This window comes from Callithrix jacchus, chromosome 7 (assembly GCF_049354715.1).
Source record: "Callithrix jacchus isolate 240 chromosome 7, calJac240_pri, whole genome shotgun sequence".
NCBI classification, from domain to species: domain Eukaryota; kingdom Metazoa; phylum Chordata; class Mammalia; order Primates; family Cebidae; genus Callithrix; species Callithrix jacchus.
Window position 1 is genome coordinate 82,205,611 of NC_133508.1, and position 21,971 is coordinate 82,227,581.

Consider the following 21,971-nt stretch of genomic DNA (forward strand, 5'->3'; position numbering starts at 1 on the left):
GTAATCCCAGCACTTTGGGAGGCCAAGGTGGGCAGATCATCTGAGGTCGGGAGTTCAAGACCAGCCTGACCAACATGGAGAAACGCTATCTCTATTAAAAATATAAAACTGGCTGGGCATGGTGGTGCTTGCCTGTAATCCCAGCTACTCAGGAGGCAGAGGCAGGAGAATCGCTTGAACCCGGGAGGCAGAGGTTATAGTGAGCCGAGATCATGCCATTGCACTCCAGCTTGGGCAACAAGAGCAAGACTCCATCTCAAAAATAATAATAATAATATTTCTACTATTTCATAGGTATGAAAGATTTCAGCTGGGCGCAGTGGCTCACACCTGTCATCATAGCACTTTAGGAGGCTGAGGTGGGTGGATCACCTGAGGTCAGGAATTCAATACCAGCCTGGCCAACATGGTGAAACTGTCTCTACTAAAATACAAAAATTAGCCGGGCATGATGTCGGGTACCTGTAATCCCAGCTACTTGGGAGACTAAGATGGGAGAATTGCTTGAATCCAGGAAACAGTGGTTGCAGTGAGCTGAGATCGTACCACTGCAATCCAACCTGGGCAGCTAAGCGAGACTCCTACTCAAAAAAAAAAATAAAGAAAGAAAGATTTCAACAGCATTTCAGATTAGCTGGAAGGAGCAAACGCAACCTGTAACAGTTCACACAATACAGGTGACAGTTAAAAATCTTCAATAATATCTATTGCTTATAAAATTATTTAGCCTGGCATTTGAAGACTCCGCTCCACTAAAATTAGCCTAATCATTATTCCCCACACTTAACCCACCTTTCTGATGTGGTGTTGACCTCCTACCTCATCTTATACCTTTCTGATATAGTGTTGACTTCCTACCTCAGGTCATTCTAGCTCTTATAGCAATCTGACTATACTACTTTCTTGGCACTCAATGTCTTTTTGGTCTTCCTAGTTCCACTCTCACACCTTTTTCAATCTGTTCGCCAGGCTAAGTAAATTGGAGCATTCATGTGTCATACAAAAGTTCTGCCTCATTTGACACCTACCCACATCTCCAGCCTCATCTATCTCCATTCCTCTATCCACAGTCACAGTCTACTCCAAACATAGAGAACTGCTATATTTGTAGAGCCCTGCTCACACTTCAATATCTATGCATGTAATATTCTTTCCCCCTGGTGTGTTCTTCCCATCCTCTTCCACTTGACTCTCTCAGTAATCATCTCATGTTGGAGGTGTTCTCTGACCCCTCAATCTCGTTTTCTGTGCTTTGATACCACCCTGAACAAGTCTTAGTTATTACAGTCATCATATAGTATTTTAATTGTTGCTTATCATCTCTTTTACTGGACTATGAGCTTCATAATGGCTTGGACTCAAACTTTGCCTTCAAACAAACTATGGCAATACAAAGTGTAATGCTACATTATTGAATCAAAATGTACAGTGGAGAAAAAAGAAAATAAATAGGACGTTGAGATTCCACATTTTCAATGTACAAAACATACTCATTCTTTCGTTCACTCAACCAACATATCTTCTGCCTCCTGGGTTCAAGCAATTCCCCTGCCTCAGCCTCCCGAGTAGCTGGGATTACAGGTATGCACCACCATACCCAGCTAATTTTTGTATGTTTAGTAGAGATGGGGTTTCACCATGTTGGCCAGGCTGGTCTCAAACTCCTGAGTTCACGTGATCCACCTGCCTCAGTCTCCCAAAGTGCTGGAATTACAGGGGTGAGCCACCGTGCCCAGCCTGTTTTTAACTTTTTGAATTGTGGGCAAATTATGAATAATGTATATCTTCTCCTTTAAAATCTTCTCTATTTTCCAATTCTTCCTTAATGAATATGTATTGCTTTTATAATCGCCAAAAAATTTTTAGCGTCCTCCTAAATTACAAATTCCTACCAAAGTAAATACTATGCAATGTGAAAGTGAAACAAATGTTGACAACTTTTAGTCAGATTCTAATTATACCTAACACAAAGAATAAAGAGACTAAAGTATAAAAAAAATTATGATTTCTACAGTGAAATCATTGTGAAAGTCACTGTGAAGAATACTCTGTGTAATTGCCCAAGGAAAACATTGACTACAAGATCAACACCACCCTAGTTTTCCATACTGCAAAAAAAAAAAATTTTTTTTTTTTTTTCAAGACAGAGTTTTCCTCTTGTTGACCAGGCTGGAGTGCAATGGCTCAATCTTGGCTCACCACAACCTCTACCTCCTGGGTTCAAGCAATTCTCCTGCCTTAGCCTCCCAAGCAGCTGGGATTACAGGTGTACACCACCATGACCAGTCCAAAAAGAAAATCATATCATTCTATTTTATTTAATGCAGAGGAAGAGAGAAAAGCCTCCTTACTTGTTCCAAAGACAAATTAATAAATAACACCATATTTAATCTGTATAATGATTTACAGTTTACAGTTCACAGAGCACTTTGACCTTCACGATAATTGTTTTCTGTTCCCATTGGATAGATTAAAAAACTACAGGCTGAAATGCATAAGGCCCTTCTATTTTTTTTACTCAAAATCCAAAAGCCATAAAAGAAAAGACTGAGGGCCAGGCATGGTGGCTCACGGCTATAATCCCAGTACTTTGAGAGGCCAAGGTGGGCAGATCACAAGGTCAGGAGTTTGATACCAGCCTGGCCAATGTGGTAAAACCCCGTCTCTACTAAAAACACCAAAAAAAAAAAATTAGCTTGGCATGGTGGCAAATGCCTGTAGTCCCAGCTACTCAGGAGGCTGAGGTAGGAGAATCACTTGAATCTGGGAGATGGAGGTTGCACCTCATGCCATTGCACTCCAGCTTGGGCAACAAGAGAGAAAAACCCCATCTCAAAAAAAAAAAAAAAGGCTGGGCACAGTGGCTCACGCCTGTAATCCCAGCACTTTTGGAGGCCAAGGCAGGAGGATCACCTGAGCTCATTAGTTTGAGACCACTCTGGGCAACATGGTCAAACCCCATCTCTACTAAAATACAAAAAATTAGCTGGGTGTGGTGGCAAATACCTGTAGTCCCAGCTACTCGGGAGGCTAAGGCACAAGAATCACTTGAGCCCCAGAGGCGGAGGTTGCAGTAAGCCGAGATCACGCAACTGTACTCCAGCTTGGGCTAGAGTGAGTGAGACTGAGTCTCAAACAAAAAAAAAAATTTTAAATACTCTGAAATATCATTTCTATCAGATTGACAAAATCCAAGGTCCATAACAGCAAGGTATAATATTAACAACACTTATCCTGTAGCCAGAGTGCTTAATTTGAATTTCTGCTACTTTGAGACTATGATTCGGGCAAGTCACTTAAATTCTTTATTCATCAATGTATTTATCTGAAAAAAGAAGGTAATAATAGTACCTACCTCAAAAAATGTTATTAGATTGAATAAGATAATGTATACAAAGTACTTAAAATGGTACCTGACACATAATAAGCACTGTATAAGTATTAACTATGACATAGTCAATGTTAGTGCGTAAACAGGAAACATATTAGAACAACCCATAAAAAAGGGAATTTAGCAATATATTTCATAGTAATATATGCATATATCCTTTAAAAAAAAAAAGACAGGGTCTCCTTCTGTCCCCCAGGCTGGAATGCAATGGTGTGATCTCAACTCACTGCAACCTTCGCCTCTCAGACTCAAGTAAGCCTCCCACCTCAGTCTCCCTAGTAGCTGGGACTACCAGTGTGCACTACCACACTTAGCTAATTTTTTAATTTTTTTGTTTTTTTTTTGTTTTTTTGAGACAGAGTTTCGCTCTTGTTACCCAGGCTGGAGTGCAATGGCGTGATCTCGGCTCACCGCAACCTCCGCCTCCTAGGTTCAGGCAATTCTCCTGCCTCAGCCTCCTGAGTAGCTGGGATTACAGGCATGCGCCACCATGCCCAGCTAATTTTTTGTATTTTTAGTAGAGATGGGGTTTCACCATGTTGACCAGGATGGTCTTGATCTCTTGACCTCGTGATCCACCCGCCTCGGCCTCCCAAAGTACTGGGATTACAGGCTTGAGCCACCGAATTTTTTAATTTTTGTAGAGATGAGGTCTCACTATATTACCCAGGCTGGTCTTGAACTCCTGGGCTCAAGCGAGCTTCCTACATCAGCTTCCCAAAGTGCTGAGATTACAGGTGTGAGATATGGTGACTGGCCTATACATCTTTTAATTTAGAAATCTCACTTCTGTGAATTTATCCCACAAATATCCTTGCACACGTATAAAATGACATGTTCAAGGGTCCTTTTTATAGCATTGTTTATAAATATCAAAACACTGGGAACATAAATGTCCATTATAAGAAATTAGTTAAATAAATTATGATACATCCATTCAATGGAATACTATGCAGGTGTTTAAAGAGAGAATAACAGGGGGGTGGGGAGTTGGGGAGAGATAGCATGGGGAGAAATGCCAGATAAAGGTGATGGGGATGAAGGTAGCAAATCACACTGCCATGTGCGTACCTATGCAACAATCTTGCATGTTCTTCACATGTACCCCAAAACCTAAAATGCAATTTAAAAAAGAGTTTGCTCCTTTCTGCCCATGGATGCCGCCAAAGAAGCATCATTAAAGTCTCTCTTCTCCCTGCGATCATGTCTAAGTCAGAGTCTCCTAAAGAGCCAGAACAACTGAGGAAGCTCTTCATTGGAGGGTTGAGCTTTGAAACCAATGAGAGCCTGAGGAGCCATTTTGAGCAATGGGAAATGCTCACTGACTGTGTGGTAATGAGAGATCCAAACACCAAGCACTCCAGGGGCTTTGGGTTCTTCATGTATGCAACTGTGGAGGAGGTGGATGCAGCCATGAATGCAAGGCCACACAAAGTGGATAGAAGAGTTGTGGAACCAAAGAGAGCTGTCTCAAGAGAAGATTCTCAAAGACCAGGTGCCTACTTAACTGTGAAAAAAATATTCGTTGGTGGCATTAAAGAAGACACTGAAGAACATCACCTAAGAGATTATTTTGAACAGTATGGACAAATTGAAGTGATTGAAATCATGACTGACCGAGGCAGTGGCAAGAAAAGGGGCTTTACCTTTGTAACCTTCAATGACCATGACTCTGTGGATAAGATTGTCATTCAGAAATACCATACTGTGAATGGCCACAACTGTGAAGTTAGGAAAGCCCTGTCAAAGCAAGAGATGGCTAGTGCTTCATCCAGCCAAAGAGGTAGAAGTGGTTCTGGAAACTTTGGTGGTGGTCATGGAGGTGGTTTTGGTGGGAATGACAACTTTGGTCATGGAGGAAACTTCAGTGGTCATGGTGGCTTTGGTGGCAGCCATGGTGGTGGTGGATATGGTGGCAGTGGGGTTGGCTATAATGGATTTGGTAATGACGGAAGCCATTTTGGAGGTGGTGGAAGCTACAATGATTTTGGCAATTACAACAATCAGTCTTCAAATTTTGGATCCATGAAGGGAGGAATCTTTGGGGGCAGAAGCTCTGGTCCCTATGGTGGTGGCGGCCAATACTTTGCCAAACCACGAAACCAAGATGGCTGTGGTGGTTCCAGTATCAGCAGTAGCTATGGCAGTGGCAGAAGATACTAATTAGGAAACAAAGCTTAGCAGGAGAGGGGAGCCAGAGAAGTGACAGGGAAGCTACAGGTTACAGCGGACCTGTGAACTCAGCCAAGTGCAGTGGTGGCAGGGCCTAGCTGCTACAAAGAAGACATGATTTAGACAAATACTCATGTGTATGGGCAAAAAAAACTTGAGGACTGTATTTGTGACTAATTGTATAACAGGTTATTTTAGTTTCTGTTCTGTAGAAAGTATAAAGCATTCCAACAAAGGGTTTTAATGTAGATTTTTTTTCTTTTTTTTTTTTTACACCCATGTTGTTGATTGCTAAATGTAATAGTCTGATCGTGACACTGAATAAATGTCTTTTTTAAAAAAAAAAAAGAAAGAAAAGAAAAGAAAAGAATAATAAATAGCCGAGCGCGGTGGCTCACGCCTATAATCCCAGCACTTTGGGAGGCCGAGACGGGTGGATCACAAGGTCAAGAGAGAGAGACCATCCTGGTCAACATGGTGAAACCCCATCTCTACTAAAAATACAAAAATTAGCTGGGCATGGTGGCGCATGCCTGTAGTCCCAGCTACTTGGGAGGCTGAGGCAGGAGAATTGCTTGAACCCAGGAGACGGAGGTTACGATGAGCTGAGATCGCGCCATTGCACTCCAGCAACTGGGTAAAAAGAGCGAAACTCCGTCTCAAAAAAAAAAAAAAGAATAATAAATAAATGAATAAAAAAATAATATATATAGGCCACAGTGGCTCATGCCTGTAATCCCAGCACTTTGGGATGCCAAGGTGGGTGGATCACCTGAGGTTAGGAGTTCGAGACTAGCCTGGCCAACATGGTCAAACCCCATCTTTACTAAAAATACAAAAATGAGCTGGGTGTGACGGTGTACTCCTGTAATCCCAACTACTCAGGAGGCTGAGGCAGAGAATCACTTGAACCCGGGAGACAGAGGTTACAGTAAGCCAAGATCATGCCACTGCACTCCAACCTGGACGACAAAGTGAGACTCTGTCTCAAAAAACAATAATAATATTTATATAAGCAAAACATGAAAAAGGCATGTGGAAGTTCTCTATGTAGTGATCTGGAAAGGTCTCCAAGATATATGAAGTAAATAAACAAGATTGGGGGTGGGAAGTACAGAATAGTGGGGAACCATGGGCAACTTTAGATGAAAAGTGGGAAAAACAAGATTATACAATTGACCCTTGAACGACACAAGTTTGAACCATACAGGTCTATTCATGTGCAGTAGCTATTCAAAGTGTGATCATAGCATGCTACAGCCTCAAACTCCTGGCCTGGGGCAGTCTTCCCAAGTCAGCCTTTGGAGTAGCTAAAACTACAGGCAAACCTGGATTACACACAGATTTTTTTTCGACAAATATATTTTTTTAATTTTTGGATATTTGTAACACTTTGAAAAAACTCAGAGACAAAGCACCTAACTTAGACATATAAAAAATATTAAGAAAAAGTCTTAACTTATGCCATGAATGCAGAAAATATATGTAGGTACTAGTCTATCATTTACTATAAGATATATACAAATCTATTATAAAAAGTTAAAATTTATACAAACTTATGCACACAGGCCTGGCACAGTGGCTCATACCTGTAATCCCAGCACTTTGAGAGGCCAAGGTTGGGAGTTCGAGACCAGCCTGACCAATATGGAGGAAATGCCATCTCTACTAAAAATACAAAATTAGCCGGGCATGGTGGTGTATGCCTGTAATCGCAGTTACTTGGGAAGCTGAGGAAGGAGACCCGCTTGAATCCAGGAGGTGGAGGTTGCAGTAAGCTGAGATCGCATCATTGCACTCCAGCCTGGGCAACAAGAGCAAAACTCTGGCTCAAAAAAAAAAAAATTATGCACACAAACACAGACTATACACAGTACCATTCACAGTCAACAGTAAATGGGAAGATGCGAAGATGTAGTATTAAGTAATAACTGCATAAAATTAACTGTAGTATATACTATACTTCTATAATAATTCTGGAGCCACCTACTGTTGCTGTTTCAGTGAGCAAGCATTGTGAGTATCCCTTAAAATGCTGTGTGATGCTAATCATCTCTACATGAACAGTTCTTTCCTCCAGTAAAAAGCGTTACAGTAAAAAGTGATCTCTCGAGGTTCTTGCATATTTTTTATCATGCTTAGTGCAATACTGTAAACCCTGAATAACACCATGAGATCCCTACCAAGTGCCACTAATGCTGGAAGTGCTCTCAAGAAACAGAAAAGTCATGACATTATAAGAAAAAGTTGGCCAGGCGTGGTGGCTCATGCTTGTAATCTCAGCATTTTGGGAGGCTGAGGCAGGAGGATCGCTTGAGCCCAGGAATTTGAGACCAGCCATGGTAACATAGTGAGACTGTGCCTCTACAAAAAAATAAAAACATCCTGGAGTGGTGGCACACAGCTGTAGTTCCAGCTACTCAGGAGGCGGAGATGGGAGGATGGCTTGAGCCTGGGAGGTCAAGGTCCTAGTGACCTATGATCAGACCACTGCACTCCAGCCTGGGTAACAGCCAGGCTGTTTATATCAAAATAAATAAATAAATAAATATAAGACAAATTTGAATTGCTTGATATATACCACAGATTTATATCTGCAGAGGCAGTAGTCAGCCATTTTAAAAAAAAAAGGAAATTCATGAAGCCAGGCTATGCAATGAGAACAGCAGCAAAAATTAAGTTTTGGGGGAGGTCAAAAATTATACGTGGGGCCGAGTATGGTCGTTCACACCCGTAATCCCAGCACTCTTCGAGGCTGCGGTGGGTGGATCACCTGAGAGGTCAGGAGTTTGGGAAACCAGCCGGTCAACATGGTGAAACCCTGCTCTACTAAAAAATATAAAAATTAGCTGGGCATGGTGGTGGGCCCCTGCAATCCCAGCTACTTGGGAGGCTGAGGCAGGAGAATCACTTGAACCTAGGAGGTAAAGGTTGCAGTGAGTTGAGATCGTGCCATTGCACTCCAGTCTGGGTGACAAGCACAAAACTCCATCTCAAAAAAAAAAAAAAAAAAAGGAAATTCATGAAGCCAGGCTATGCAACACCAACAACAGCAGCAGCAGTAGTTAAGTTTTGCAGGGGGTCGGGGTGGAGTCAAAAATTGTACTTGGGCCAAGGCATAGTGGCTCATGCCAGTAATTCCAACACTTTGGGAGGCTGAAATGAAAGGATTGTTGATGCCCAGGAGTTTGAGACCAGCCTAGGCAATATAGGGAGGCCATCTCCACACACACACACACACACACACACACACACACACAAAATAGCTGGGCATGGTGGCATGGTCCCAGCTACTCATTCAGGAGGCTAAAAGGGGAGGATCACTTGAGTCCACAAAGGTAAGTCTATAGTGAGCCTTGATGCTGCCACTGCACTCCAGCCTGAGCCACAGTATGATCCTGTCTCAAAAAAAAAAAATTACACTTGGATTTTCTACTGCACAGGGGTTGGCTATCCAACCCCTATATTGTCCAAGGGCCAACTGTCTTTTTTTTTTTTTTCCTTTAAAGACGAGGTTTCACCATGTTGGTTAGGCTGGTCTTGAACTCCTGACCTCTGGTGATCCGCCCACCTTGGCCTCCAAAGTGCTTGGATTACAGGCATGAGCCACCGTGCCCGGCCCCAAGGGCCAACTGTCTATTCTTTTTTGTTTGTTTTTGTTTTTTTGATATGAAGTCTCACTCTTGTTGCCCAGCTGGAATGCAGTGGCGCAATCTCAGCTCACTGCAACCTCCGCCTCCCAGATTCAAGTGATTCTCCTGCTTTAGCCTCGTAAGTAGCTGGGACTACAAGCATGCGCCACCACACCCAGCTCATTTTTGTATTTTTAGTAGAGACAGGGTTTCACTGTGTTGGCCAGGATGGTGTCGATCTCCTGAGCTGGTGATCCGACGGCCTTGGCCTCCCAAAGTGCTGGGATTGCAGGTGTGAGCCACTGCATCTGGCCATGATTAAACTTCTCTTAAAAAAAAAAACAACTAAAATTCACAAAGGATAAGTAATTTGCCTTTGTATTAACTATCATATAGTTAATAACAACAGAGTTGAATATAGTTAAGATTTTCCTAATGTTCTTTCCTTTTATCATACTGCCTTTTTGAAATTTTCAGGAATGGAAGATATAAAACTTTTTACAAGCAGGCTTTTCTCTGAAACTGCCACTGTCTCTGATTGTTCAGGAAAAATAACACTAGTGAGATTACACTGAAGTCATCTCCATATGAAGACTTGGTAAATAGTATAATGGCCATTGTTGGGTCAAAACATTCACCATCACCCACACAATACAAGGTAATAATTGGGCTTCATCTACCAGAAGAAGATGAAACCCATAAATGCCCTTATCATAGGTTTCAAATTCCAACACTACATTCTTTTTGCAAAACAAAATGAAATGTATGACACTAAGAAAATATCTATAAATACTTTCATACAGGGAAGAAAGCATAAAAGCAAGTCAGTTTTCTAATCTAAATAAGCCCAGAATAAGCATATGTAAATGTGTAATTTTCTTTTTACAATTAACTAAAACTGTTCAAGACCAGCCTGGCCAACATGGTGAAACCCCATCTCTACTAAAAATACAAAAATTATCACCATGTGTGTGGCTCTCACCTGTAATCCCAGCTACTCAGGAGGATGAGGAGCAGGAGAATCGTATTAACCTGGGAAGCAGAGGCTGCAGTGAACCAAGATCACGGCCCTGTACTCTAGCCTCGGCGACAGAGCAAGACTCCATCTCAAAAAAAAAAAAAAAAGAACAATTAACTAAAACCATAAAAAAAGTTATTGAGGATCCTGAGGTGGAGAGTCCCTAGCCTCTCAGCACATATATTTTTAAACAGAATCAAAACCCATCATATGTCAAGTTTACAAAGGATTTTTGTGTTTGAGGGTCTATCCCAAACATATATCTGTAAGAGAGAATAACACATCATATATCCAGGGCATCAAGTATCTGAAGATATCACCATTAATTCACACACAAACATCTGTACCATTCAGTACTAATTTTTAACAAGTACCAAGGAACCACCAATCCAATTCTGGGTCTCTCCTTTGTGAGCAGGCCCACCTGTAGGTCTTACTATCTCCCCTGCTCAATATCCTTCTATCACGCTGGACAACTATGACATTCACACTGATGACACAGTCAACACATCCCCTTAATCTCCTACTACTTCAATAACCTACACCTCCATTCCCCTTCAACAGCTCTGAGATAGTTAAGTCAGTTTTGTTTTGTTTTTTGAGACTATGTCTCACCCAGGCTGGGTTACAGTGACACGATCTTGGCTCACTGCAACCTCCGCCTCCCGGGTTCAAATGATTGTCCTGCCTCAGCTTCCTGAGTAGCTGGGATTACAGGCGCATGTGCCACCAGGTCCAGCTAATTTTTGTATTTTTAGTAGAGACAGGGTTTCACCATGTTAGCCAGGCTGGTTTCAAACTCCTGACCTCATGATCCACCCACCTCGGCCTCCCAAAGTGCTGAGATTACAGGCATGAGCCACCACACCCGGGCCAGTTAAGCCAGTTTTTGTCTTTACCTTGAAATAATGAACTCTGAGCTATCCAATTATATATTTCTTACAAAATCTGGTCTTCAACCACATTTCTGATTGTCTTTTTATTCTCCAAATACACCAGCCTCCCTATAGCTTTTGCTTCTTATAACTCCCAGCTCGGTCCCTTGGACTCAAACATATCTCCTACACTATCAATAGCAGTGTAAAGTTGCTTCCCATTTTATCTTTCTGTCCTGCAAGTTCCAATTTTGAATCAATCCAACCATCTTTTTTGTCTTACTATTCTTCGGCTGTCAAAGAAAGTGTAAAATCCATGCTACTGGGTCCTATTACAAATATATTATTTCTAACTAGTAGGACCCTCAATGTGGTCAACAATCTTTTAGCTCCTCAGTTTCTTTTGCTTCCTTTTTTTTTTTTGGCCCAGGCTGAAGTGCAGAGGTGCAATCTTGACTCACTACAACCTCTGTCTCCCAGTCTCAAGCAAATCCTCCCACCTCAGCCTCTCGAGTAGCTGGGACCACAACCACACACCACCACACCCAGCTAATTTTTTAATTTTCTGTAGAGACAAGGTCTTATGATGTTGCCCATGCGGGTCTCAAACTCCTGGGTCAAGTAATCCTCCCACCTCAGCCTCCCAAAGTGCTGGGATTAAAAAATCCAAAGTGTGCCACCACACCTGGCCAACAATCTTTTTTTGTTAAATCTATATTCTGTTTATTTTCCATTTAAGATTACCATGGCCATAATACTCAAGTCAGAAACTCGCCAGTGTCTTCAGTCTCCAAACTGACTTCTCCACAAATAACTGATCAATAAGGCCATTTGTCAAACTCCCTCACCTTCCTTTCTTTCTACTGCATCGTTATCCGTTTTCACTTCTATCTTTTTGGTGTCAAAGGACAAAATGTCTGACATATTTCCTAGATGAACTTTCCCCTCAACTTACAGAATTGTTTCATCTGTACTGAAAAGTAAAACACATATGGGCCATAATGGAAAGAACACAGGTTTCAGAACTTGACATACCTGCTCAAATCCTTGTCTTCATTATTGTCAGCTGTAAAAGAGGGATACTGACATCTAAACGACAAGCCTGTTGTGATCTATAAAGCGTCTTTATGTACCTGGCATATAGTATATTCTCAATAAAGACAAGTTTCACTAGTATTAGCTCTCCTTCACAACCAAACTCTGGATAATTTTATTCACTTCCTCTCATTAATAATTCAACCCGGCTGGGCGCGGCGGCTCACGCCTATAATCCCAGCACTTTGGAAGGCCGAGGCGGGTGGATCACGAGGTCAACAGATCCAGACCATCCTGGTCAACAAGGTGAAACCCCCGTCTCTACTAAAAATACAAAAATTAGCTGGGCATGCACGCCTGTAGTCCCAGCTCCTCGGGAGGCTGAGGCAGAAGAATTGCTTGAATCCAGAAGGCGGAGGTTGCGGTGAGCCGAGATCCTGCCATTGCACTCCAGTCTGGGTAACAGTGAAATTCCATCTCAAAAAAAAAAAAAAAAAAAAAAAAAAAACCCACTACCGACTCACACCATCACCCAAGTCAGAAACTTCCTACTATTCCACTCAACTTTATTGAAACCTCTTGGAATTTCGTGCCATTCTCTCCCGCCTGAATGAGCACACTCGTTTTCTGCCTACCTGGCCTTTCTGCCTCTACATGGTCTTCACCTTCAATCCTTCCTCTATATTTTCACCAGAGATAATGCAATCACACCAAACTCCTGCTTACAAAACCTTCAACGGCTCCCCATGCCCGTAGCATAAAGTCCAAATTCCTCAGCAAGTTCTTCTCAGCGGTATACAATTTAAAGCTTTTTAAATTACACAAACCTGGGTTCCACTTCTATCAAAATCTGAACACTGGCTTAGTTCAGTCTTCAAACTGAAGCGTAAAAAGCAGAGAGGGGAAAGGAGGGGAGATGATGACAAGGAAGGAAAGAGAGGGGAAGGCAGTAGGGTCTGAGAGAAGGGAAGTGTTTTCCCGGGTAGAGGTGAACGTTTTCAAGGGAAGAGTGTGTCTGAGTGAAGTCAAGTGAAGAAGCCCAGATCTCTGAGGCAGGAGCGGGTATGGGAACAGGGAGGCGCTCAGTGGGGAGCTGGAAGTCTCTGAAACAAGAGTTTTCCGAGGAAAGGAAAGATCCCTGAATATCTGAAGTGAGAAAGGTCCCTAATGCGAGCGAGGTAACTTCTAATGGGTTCCTAGGTTCTAAGGGAGAACAGACGTGGTAGGGAGCCTGAGGGAAGTGAGAAGGAAAAGGGAAAGCGGCCGGGAAGGGAGCGTCCGCCGCCGCTGAGACGGGGACCTCTGGGAAGCCGAGGGGTGCAGTCGGGTGCGGAGGGACGCAAGAGCCTCTGCTCCGGGACCGAGGAGGTGGAGCGACAGCGCGGGCCGGGCGGGATGCCGGGGTTTGTGTCCCCCGTCCTCTCTTCACTTTACCTGAGGCAGGACTGAGCAGCCAGAGGGGTGCCTGCTCGGGCAAGAAGGGGAGGCGGCGGCAAAGACGGAGCATAGTAACCCTCACAGCTTGGTGGTGGCAGCGGCTCCTTAGCCTTCGGAGGCGGTGGGAGTCCCCCGCGCAGAAGCCGGCGACTCAACGGAGCTAGCGGCGGCGAAGAACGAGGAGGCTACTGCCATGGCCCCACAGTCGGGGCCGCTCCCCCCGCCTGTTTGGCAGGGCCAGGAGGACAATCCGACCAGAGAAACCAAGAGGGCAGCTAGCAGCGCTACCGAGCTCCGGGGCCGCTAGAGACTGAAACGCCTGCCCGGCCCAGCAGGGGGGATGGGGGCGGGGTCTCGACTGACCACGCCCCCTTAAGCCCTCCCGCAGAGTAGCCAATCAACCGTCAACTCCTGATAAACGAGCTAGTGGAATTGCCCAATTAGCGCTAGGAATGCCACGTGGTATGAGGGTGGGCACAATGGGCGTCCAGAAAAGCCAATCAACAGCCGTAGGCGCCAACTCCGGAGGACGAAGGGAACGAATAGGGAGGAAGGCGAGGTAAAAACAGAAGAAGCAGTGTGTGGGAAAGGCGGAACCGAGGAGGAGGGAATACACCTGGGGAAACCCAAGTCCAGGAGCCTCTTAGAGCGCGGGGCAGTAAACACAAGATGGACCAATAAATATGTTAAACACAGAAACGATTGGTAACTTATAAAACCAACTGAAAATGGATTCGACTGGCGCGGCGTTCGGGTTGGTCAAGGTATAGCTGAGTAAGGAAAAGCAGTAAGAATGCGGCGTCCTGCAGGATCTCAGTATAGTGAGGAGGAAAAATATATATAAATAAAAGCGACTCGAAATAGAGCAATCAGTAGAGCTAAATAAAATGCTAGGGAAGCAATTGATCAGGACTAAGAGATTCGATTCGGTGAAGGCTTAGAGGAGATAACACTTCAGCTAGCTTGAAAACAGATTTTGAAAGAAAGCTGGTGGGGAATAAGTTGGGTTTTTTGGTTGGGTTTTGTTTTTCTGTTTTTGTTTTTCTTTTTAGAAGGGTCTCACTCTGTCGCCCAGGATGGAGTGCAGTGGTGATCACGGTTCACTTGCAGCCTCAAACTCCTGGACTAAGATGAATCTCCTAATTCACACTCCAGGGTATAGCTGGGACTAGAGGCGCACACCAGCATGCCCAGCTAATTTTTTTTTTTTTTTTTAGATTGAGTCTTCCTCTATTGCCAGACTGGAGTGCAGGTTCAAGCAATTCTCCTGCCTCAGCCTCCCTAGCAGCTGCGACTACAGGTATGTGCCACCACACCCAGCTAATTTTTTTTTTTTTTTTTAAGAGACGGAGTTTCACCTTGTTGGCCAAGTTGGTCTCAAACTCCTGACCTCAGGTGATCCACCCACCTCGGCCTCCCAAAGTGCTGGGATTACAGGTGTGAGCCACTGCGCCCGGCCTATTTTTTTTATTTTTAGCAGAGACGGGGTTTCACTATATTGGCCAGGATGGTCTCAATCTCTTGACCTCGTGATTTGCCCACCTCGGCCTCCAAAAGTGCTGGGATTATGGGCATGAGCCACCGCACCCAACCCAATTTTTTGTAGAGACAGAGTTTGCCATATTGCCCAGGCTGGTCTGGAACTCCCAGACTCAAGTGATCCATCCACCTCGGTCTCCCAGAGTGCAGGGATTACAGATGTGAGCCACTGATTTCAGCTAAGAATTCTGCCCAGCTGTTCAACAGGCACATATTTCTTCACTCTTTGCATGTGCCTAGACCTCAGGAGCTCATAATCTCATGTTTGAGGAAACTGGAACAGGAGGAGGGCAAGAGCAAGTAGTATCGGCTTTACTGTATCAGCACTCCCCGGGGATAGAGACCCCTTTTCAGGCATCTTTAGACTTCCATCCTCCTGGAAGAGTATAGATGGCATGCATTCCTGGTAGCAAAAAAAGTTTAAGAAATATGGCCAGGCCTGGTAATTCATTTCTGTAATCCCAGCACTTTGGGAGGCCAACGTGGATCATTTGAGGCCAGGAGATTGAGACCAGCCTGGGCAACAAAGCAAGACCCTGTCTGTACAGAAAAAAAGTTAGCCTGGCATGGTGGCATGTACTTGTGGTCCTAGCTACTTGGGAGGCTGAGGCTGAAAGATCACCTGAGCCCAGGAGGTCAGGGCTACAGTGAGCTGTGGATGGTGCCACTGCACTACAGCCTGGACAGCAGAGCAGGACCCTGTCTCAAAAAATAAAAAGAATCAAAGAAGTGTCGTAGGAGATATTGGAGAGAGAAGAGGCTGCATGTGGGGTGGGCTTAAATGCCAATTTTCAGATTTGTGCTTTGTTTTTTATGCTGTGAGAGCTATTCTTGAGCAGGACCATAAACTAAACAGGGCAGTGTTAGGAAGATTAATTGGTAGGTAGCTCACAGAATCTCTGAAGGGAGAAGAGAGATCACCCCAGCCCAGTCCCCCTGAGCAAAGGCTTCTGATCTCAAGTGATCCCCCTGCCTTGACCTCCCAAAGTGCCGCGATTAAAAGTGTGAACCACTGCGCTCAGCCTATAGCTGTACCTTTTGAGTACAAGCTCAGTGGAACTTGGAAAGAGATGGGAACAAATCATGTGCTGCCACCTGGTGACAGCTCAAATAACAATTTTCCACATTTCTATTTAATATTTCTGTTGAGGTTGGGTATGTTGGCTCAGGCTGTCATCCCAAATTTTGGGCTCTGGGAGACTGAGGCAGGAAGATCACTTAAGCCCAGGAGTTCGAGACTAGCCTGGGCAAGACGGTGAAACCCTGTCTTTACAAAAAGTACAAAAAATTAGCCGTGCATGGTGGCGCATGCCTGCGGTCCTAGCTACTTGGGAGCCTGAGGTGGGAAGATCGCTTGATCCCAGGAAGTTGAGGCTCCAGTTAGCTGTGATCTCACCACTGCACTCCAGCCTGAGTAACAGAGTGAAAATCTATCTCCAAAAAAAAAAAAAAGTGGACCCACACAGTCCATGTTCCATGTTTTCCAGGTAGTGAAAGGATCAGGATCATTAGTCACAAGGCATTTTTAAATGAAATATAATAAAAAGAAAATATCAGAGTATATCACTCCTGCTAAGGAAAAAATTAAATCATAAAATTTTAGTTTCACTTAATAAATCTAAACACATATTTACTATGTCACAATATAAATTGTATTTCTTTTTTTTTTTTTCTTGAGACTGAGTCTCACTCTGTCACCCAGTCTAGAGCGCAGTGACCTGATCACAGCTCACTTCAACCTTTACCTCCCGGGTTTATGCAATTCTCTGCTTCAGCCTCCCAAGTAGCTGGGATTACAGGCACCTGCCACCATGCTCGACTAATTTTTGTATTTTTGGTAGAGACTGGGTTTCACCATGATAGCCAGGCTGGTTTTGAACGCTTGACCTCGTGATCCACCTGCCTTGGCATCCCAAAGTGCTGGGATTACAGGTGTGAGCCACTATGCCCAGCCAGTAAATTGTATTTCTTACTGTTGTATTTCTTATTTCACAGCCAATTTTTTTTTTTGAGATGGAGTCTTGCTCTGTCACCCAGGCTGGAGTGCAGTGGTGCGATCTCAGCTCACTGCAATCTCTGCCTCCTAGATTCAAGCGATTTTCCTGCCTCAGCCACCAGAATAGCACACGCCACCATGCCCGGCTAATTTTTGTATTTTCAGTAGACACAGGGTTTTGCCATCTTGGCCAGGCTGGTCTTAAACTCCTGATCTCAGGTGATCCGCCCACCTTGGCCTCCCAAAGTGCTGGGATTACAGGCATGAGCAACCGTGCCTGGCCCAAAACATTCTTAAAGCCACTGGATTAAAGGCAGAGACACTGAAAAGAGACCAGGGAAGAGGCTGCTACAGAAATGCAGTCTGGGCTGCTAAGGATGATGTGCGGAAATGCTGGAAAGAGCCTCAAGCAGCAGAAGCTGGGGCCAGGCGTGGAGCTCACACCTGTAATGCCAACACTTTGGAAGGCTGAAGCAGGGGAATCAGTTGAGCCCAGGAGTTCAAGACCAGCCTGGGCACCCCATCCCTACAAAAAATACAAAAAAATTAGCCAGGCATGATGGTGTGTGCCTATAATCCCATATATTATTACTAGGGAGGCTAAGGTAGGAGGATTGCTTTAGCCCAGGAGGGATAGCTGCAGTGAGCCAAAATCATGTTACTGCACTCCAGCGTGGGCGACAGAGTAAGATCTTGTCTCAAAAAAAAAAAAAAAGGCAGAAGCTGGAGATGAGGAAAGGTAGCCTCCTACTGTCCAGATCCAGGTCCCACCAGAATATCTCATCCTCCATTGCATCCCCTAGCACTACTGCCCCAGAACAGTATCCTACTTCATTCTACTTACTAGAATGGGAGCTCCCATCTCTTTCCAAGTTCCACTGAGCTTGCACTCAGAAGGTACAACTGTAGGCCAAGCACAGTGGCTCACACCTGTAATCCCAGCACTTTGGGAGGCCAAAGCAGGAGGATCACTTGAGATCACAAGTTTAAGACTAGCTACCCCATCTCTACTAAAAATATAAAAATTAGCCAGGCATGGTGGCACGTGCCCATAATCCCAGCTACTCAGGAGGCTGAGGCAGGAAAATCGCTTGAACCTGGGAGGCGGAGGTTGCTGCGAGCTGAGATGGCACCACTGCACTCCAGCCTGAGTGACAGAGCAAGACTCCATCTCAACAACAGAAAAAAACAGTACATCTATAAATGTCTATGAACTTGGATTTCAAGAGTAGAGGTATAGAAAGCACTTCAAGAAACAGGAAGATTAACAGGTATAGCTGATTCTATCCCATGTGGTGCTGACTCATAGAAAACACATCAGGGAGGGTTAAATCATTTTATTGCAGTTTGGCGGCAAGGGTGGGCAGGCAGTGAAAAGCCTCAGTAGAGAGGACAGATAATAGCTACATCAAGAGGGGAGAGGCAGGCAGCCCAGAAACAGCTTAGATTGGAGAACATGAATGGAGATCCTGGAAAAGGAAACAGAACCAGAAACAGAGATGATAATGATGTGTCAAGGGAGCCCTTCCAGCACAGAACTGTCCTCCTGCCTGAGACTAGGACTCTGGTCTCCTCCCCACCTTTTTTTTTTTTTTTTTGAGACAAAGTGTCACTCTGTCACCCAGGCTGGAGTATATAATGGCATGATCTCGGCTCCACCTCCTGGGTTCAAGTAATTCTCCCACCTCAGCCTCCCGAGTTGCTGGGATTACAGACACCTGCCATCATGCCCAGCCAATTTTTGTAGAGATGGAGTTTTACCATGTTAGGCAAGCTGGTCTTGAACTTTTTTTTTTTTTTTGAGACAGAGTTTTGCTCTCGTTGCCCAGGCTGGAATGCAATGGTGCGATCTCGGCTCACTGCAACCTGAGCCTCCTGGGTTTAAGTGATTCTCCTGTCTCAGCCTCCCCAGTAGCTGGGATTACAGGCATGTGCCACCACACCAGGGTGATTTTGTATTTTTAGTAGAGATGGGGTTTCTCTATGTTGGTCAGGCTGATCTCGATCTCCCAACCTAGGTGATCCACCCACCTTGGCCTCCCAAAGTGCTGTGATTATAGGCATGAGCTACTGTGACCAGCCAATCTCCTCCCTCTTTAACATCCAAACATATAAAGGTACCTCAGTGACTCCATATCAAGTAAAGAATGCCCTTATGGGCTACAATCCAGATACTCATAATGTCCCTATAAGCCCAAGCCAAATCTAGGATAGCTGAACTTTGGTCCCCAGTGCCTGACCTTTGAGACAAATCCCCTCTACGGGCACAGAGCCCACATTCCCTGACCTGAGGAGATTGTGCTTCCTCCAGGCATCTTGGCCCTCTGTCCTGGCAGCTTCCAGGGTATGACCCTTGCCTTACTGGCCACTTTGCAACTGCTCCAACATCTGTCAGATCATGGGCTCAGGTGGAACCAAATCTTTCCCTCTCTCCCTCCCCATGACTGTCCTCTTCAGCACACTCGGAACCCTCATGTGGGTGAGGACAGTTTCTCATGCAGGGAGCAGAAGGGTTAGAAAGAAGAGCTCTGGAAAGAGAAAGAGTCAGCAGAGGAAGAGAGGGAAGGAGACAGGACAAGAGAAAGTATCCTGGCCTGTATGCAGAACAAGATAAAGAGAGCAAGGAAGGGTCCTCCATAGAGAAATTTGCAGACGAGTCTGATCCTAGTGCTACTTTATAACTGCTGGCCTGAGACTGTCGTCCCTTAGCCAGCTGTTTCAGCAGCAGCTCCTGGTGCTGGCCTGCAGATGAGAAAGAATGTAAGGGGGCTGTTCCCCAACTTCTTTCCTTCTCCCTCCCTGCCTGTGGCCAGCCTGGTGCTGAAAACTGAGACAGAAACATTCTTGCTCAGCTGTTGGGAAGCTTCCAAAGTGACTGAAGAGACTAAACTCAAATCATGAGAGGCAAAGAGTGCAACAAAATACTTGGCCAGACTTCTCAGTAGCTCAGGCAGTTGGAGTCATGGTCACTTAATAGGAGAGCAAGATTTTCCAGGCCGAGTGTGGTGGCTCACACCTATAATTCCAGCACTTTGCAAGGCCAAGGCAGGTAGATCATTTGAGGTCAGGAGTTCGAGACCAGCCTGGCCAAGATGATGGAACCCGTCTCTACTAAAAATACAAAATTAGCCAGGCATGGCGGTGGGCACCTGTAATCCCAGCTACTAGGGAGGCTGAGGCAGGAGAACCGCCTGACCCTGGGAGGTGGAGGTTGCAGAGAGCCAAGATCGCGCCATTGCACTGCAGCCTGGGTAACAAGAGCGAAACTCTGTCTCAAAAAAAAAAAGGAAGAAGAAGAAGGTAAGGTCTTACCTATCACTTAGTCTGCAGCTCCTGAGGAAGGCCATTGGTAGTACTGCACTTTCCTGGTCTTGTTTGCAACTGAACTTGGGCTTGCTTCTACACCTGGCTCAGAAGGCCCATCTCAGCTCCTCCAGGCATTGCTCCAGAAGAGCCTCCCCTTTGGGCCCCCCTGCAGCAATCTTAATGTGATACTATAGTGAAACTAGTTGGGGATCATCCTCTCTAAGAGTTTCAGAAAAGCCTACATACTCTACTTGCAAATCAAGATATATGTACACATATAACATGTGTGTGGCAAAATTGTGTGCATACATATGAAGTTGTGTGTACAAAGAAAAGAACTGGCCAAATACCTTCCAGGACACTGATCTGGTACTTCTGCTGCTCTCGCTCTTCTAGCAGGCCCTGCACTGCCTGCCTTAGTGCCCCAGTCACCTACCCAGGCAGAAAAAAACACATGAGCTACTGTGTAACAGATTTTCCCAACCCCTAGTATCCTCATCTCACACAAACATCACATATACACATTGAGGACTCCAAGCCTCACCTGAGCCTGAGATTGAACCTGGGATCACAGAATAGTAACTTCATCTTAGAGAGAGAGGATAGGCTATAGGACTCAGGCCAATCTCAGCCTGGGGATGTGGGAGTCTCTAAAGCTCAAAGCTGTTGAGCTTGGACTCCTAACTGCAGAGGCAAGTGATGAGAGGAAATCCAGGTTTCAGACAGGTCCCCTGTTGAGGGAATAAGGAAGGGTTAAGTGCAGGGTCTGTGTGGGGAAACAGAGTTTAGGCGAAAGGACAGGGTGGGAATTTGGAAGGAGTAATGGTAGATACAGGCACTGGAAGAAGGCACAGAAAGAGAAAGGGGATGTAAGTAGAAAGACATTACTTACCTGCGGTGGAGACCCCCAGAGGGATCCGCCGCTATAAAACAGTTGCACGGGCCAATGAGCTCTGAGAGTCCTTTAACCTGCCCACGCAAACTGGGGGCCTCCACTGACCCCTCACCTTAATTTGGGATACATTTCCATCAGTAGCGTTGAGAAGCACACTGAGCTGCTCAAACCGGCTGAGGCTCCTATTCATATCCTGTGGCGGGGAGCGGCAAGGGTCTGGCTCCCTGGTGTCTTGTGCTTGCTCTCCCAGCTGGGAATATCCAATGTACAGCCCAGGAAAAGCCACCACGGTAGATGGAAAGAGGAAAGTGAGGATGCAACATTCGGGATAAGCGGATGAACTATCAGACCAAAACTGTGATTCTGGAATTACAGAAAGGAGGGGAGCTCTTGGGGAACTGGAGGAAAAGCCTGATATTCTGTTGATACGCAGATATCAGGTGGGGCTTGAAGGTGCCAGAACCTGATCGAGACCTCCCCAGAACAAGTACACTGACGCTATCACGCCAAACCTGTGCAAGCAACAACTGCCGCCGCCGGGTTCAAAACTTCGTGTTGGTTTTGAAAGTCCGACTTTGGACTGGCTGCCGCAGGGCCACCTGGGAAACTAAGTTCGCCTCTCGCGAACACAATCGGCGATGGAGGCGGAGGAACTACCTTTCCCTGGAAGAGACT

The 21,971-nt window shown here is 45.1% G+C and overlaps 3 protein-coding genes across 8 annotated transcripts in view; 1 reads left to right on the forward strand and 2 right to left on the reverse strand.

The window, feature by feature from the left end:
* The window catches only part of TESK2 (testis associated actin remodelling kinase 2), a 171,316-nt gene extending 149,365 nt beyond the window's left edge, over positions 1-21,951 (reverse strand). For 3 of the 6 annotated variants that reach the window (XM_035251273.3, XM_035251265.3, XM_078331560.1), the window contains exon 1: positions 13,558-13,872. The gene's annotated coding sequence lies outside the window, so the exon portion shown is untranslated. Of the gene's footprint in view, positions 1-10,177; positions 10,302-13,557; positions 13,873-21,293 lie in introns of those variants that run through there. The other 3 variants (XM_078331559.1, XM_035251270.3, XM_054259285.2) reach the window with 2 other exon arrangements.
* On the forward strand, positions 4,595-5,603 carry LOC128932643 (heterogeneous nuclear ribonucleoprotein A1-like). The gene has a single exon (XM_054259293.2). It carries the CDS (start codon positions 4,595-4,597, stop codon positions 5,552-5,554), a length of 960 nt encoding a protein of 319 aa, XP_054115268.1. The 3' UTR covers positions 5,555-5,603.
* Positions 19,357-21,930, reverse strand: CCDC163 (CCDC163 homolog). Its single transcript, XM_078333114.1, has 5 exons — positions 21,809-21,930; positions 21,326-21,546; positions 21,182-21,239; positions 20,752-20,833; positions 19,357-19,942 (listed from the first exon to the last, which is right to left on the reverse strand). The coding sequence occupies exons 2-5, from the start codon at positions 21,484-21,486 to the stop codon at positions 19,500-19,502; spliced, it is 744 nt and encodes a 247-aa protein (XP_078189240.1). The 5' UTR covers positions 21,487-21,546; positions 21,809-21,930; the 3' UTR covers positions 19,357-19,499.
* Positions 21,952-21,971: the final 20 nt, after the last annotated feature.

Coding starts and splice junctions, on each gene's coding strand:
- LOC128932643 (XM_054259293.2), top strand. CDS start 4,595: ATGTCTAAGTCAGAGTCTCCTAAAGAGCCAGAACAACTGAGGAAGCTC.
- CCDC163 (XM_078333114.1), bottom strand. CDS start 21,486: ATGAATAGGAGCCTCAGCCGGTTTGAGCAGCTCAGTGTGCTTCTCAAC. Junction 21,240..21,325: donor GCCCGTGCAACTGTTTTATA/GCGGCGGATCCC, acceptor GCCTTCTTCCAG/TGCCTGTATCTACCATTACT. Junction 19,943..20,751: donor CCAGATCAGTGTCCTGGAAG/GTATTTGGCCAG, acceptor CCAACAGCTGAG/CAAGAATGTTTCTGTCTCAG.